Source organism: Palaemon carinicauda, chromosome 29, assembly GCF_036898095.1.
Source record: "Palaemon carinicauda isolate YSFRI2023 chromosome 29, ASM3689809v2, whole genome shotgun sequence".
NCBI lineage: Eukaryota > Metazoa > Arthropoda > Malacostraca > Decapoda > Palaemonidae > Palaemon > Palaemon carinicauda.
In genome coordinates this window covers 70,968,175-70,970,154 of record NC_090753.1, presented here as the reverse complement: position 1 = coordinate 70,970,154, position 1,980 = coordinate 70,968,175, and the positions used below count along the sequence as shown (strand labels likewise).

Sequence of the window (1,980 nt, the reverse complement as noted above, 5' to 3'; positions counted from 1 at the left end):
TGTATGTATGTATTATATATGCATACATTATCATATACAGCTTACAGATATATATATATATATATATATATATATATATATATATATATATATATATATATATATATATATATATATATATATATATACATACATACATATATATATGTGTATGTATATATATACATATATATATACTGTATATGTATATAAATATAATGTATATAGATGGAAAAGCAGAATAAATCCCAAGAGTTTCTTTCCTCGCTGAGCTATCTTCCCTCTTGATTGACTGATTTTTATGATAGAAAACAAAAAATATCACTCAATCAATCAACAAGGAAGGTAGTCCAGTGAGGAAAGGAAATAAGGAAACAGAATAGTGTGACTGAGTATACCCTCAAGCAAGAGAACTCTAATCAAAGACAATAAAAGACTATGGTATAGAGGTTATGGCACTACCCAAGACTAGAGAAATATTCTTCAAATAATTTTCAACCTACACCTTCACTTCCTATAACTTTCAACCTACACCTTTACTTTCTACCCTGCCTATAACTTTCAACCTACACATTCACTTCCTATAACTTTCAACCTACACATTCACTTTCTTTAACTTTCAACCTACACCTTCACTTCCTATAACTTTCAACCTACACATTCACTTCCTATAACTTTCAACCTACACATTCACTTCCTATAACTTTCAACCTACACATTCACTTTCTATAACTTTCAACCTACACCTTCACTTCCTATAACTTTCAACCTACACATTCACTTCCTATAACTTTCACCTACACATTCACTTCCTATAACTTTCAACCCTACACATTCACTTTCTATAACTTTCAACCTACACCTTCACTTCCTATAACTTTCAACCTACACATTCACTTCCTATAACTTTCAACCTACACATTCACTTCCTATAAATTTCAACCTACACATTCACTTCCTATAAGTTTCAACCTACACCTTCACTTTCTATAACTTTCAGCCTTCACTTTTACTTCCAATAACTTTCAACCTACACCTTCACTTTCTAACCTTTCAACCTACACCTTCACTTCCCATGACTTTCAACCTACACTTTCACTTTCTATAACTTTCAACCTACACCTTCACTTTCTACAGTATAACTTTCAAATCACACCTTCACTTCCTATAACTTTCAGCCTACACCTTCATTACCTACACTTCTTATAACTTTCAACCTACACCTTCATTTCCTACACTTCTTATAACTTTCAACCTACACCTTCATTACCTACACTTCTTATAACTTTCAACCTACACCTTCACTTCCTATAGCCTTCAACCTACACTTTCACCTCTTTAACCTGCGTCTAGGTAGTCACCCTTCACTCCACTTCCTTGCATTTAACCCACTGCTGTCCAACATCTTCACTTCAACCTTCCCCTTAACTTCACTTCCTCTAAACCAATGCCAGCTTCTACCTATGCCATACTTTAATCTAACCTCCCTATCTGTCTCTTCCCCACACTTCTAGCTAGCTACCATCATCTTTTCCATCGCCTTACCTTCTCAACATCTCTTAAACCTCAAGTTATTCTACAAATGGTACTTCGAAAGTTCTCAAACTTCCTTTAAAAAACTTTATACTTATTTGTGATTTTCCTATAAATTTCAAAATCCATCTGCCTATATTACGAATTCCAGTTCAACATCCTTTTGGTTCCTCCTCCTCCTCCTCCTCCTCCTCCTCCTCCTCCTCCTCCTCCTCCTCCCCCTCCTCTTCCTCCTCCTCCTCCTGGGTGGGCTATTCAGAATTAGATCTGGCCCGGGAAAATGAATTATTGATAGGCGAAGCAACAGCGACCGTGACCAATCACAGCTCGCGAAAGGATCAAGTCGAGGAGAATCGCTGTTCTCATTGGTCCTTGAACTCCTTCATCACTTTGGGACTTCGTTTTTCTTTGAAAGGGGGGGGGGGGGGTGCGAGGTTAAGGGGGAGGGGGGGGAGGGGGGGAGGGGGG

The 1,980-nt window shown here is 37.1% G+C and overlaps 1 protein-coding gene across 1 annotated transcript in view; it reads left to right on the top strand.

The window, feature by feature from the left end:
* LOC137622649 (uro-adherence factor A-like) overlaps positions 1-1,777 on the top strand; it is a 185,102-nt gene extending 183,325 nt beyond the window's left edge. Inside the window, exon 8 of the mRNA XM_068353247.1 lies at positions 1,664-1,777. Within this exon, the coding sequence (XP_068209348.1) occupies positions 1,664-1,777 (114 nt within the window). The remainder of the gene's footprint in view (positions 1-1,663) is intronic.
* The last annotated feature ends 203 nt before the right edge of the window (positions 1,778-1,980 follow it).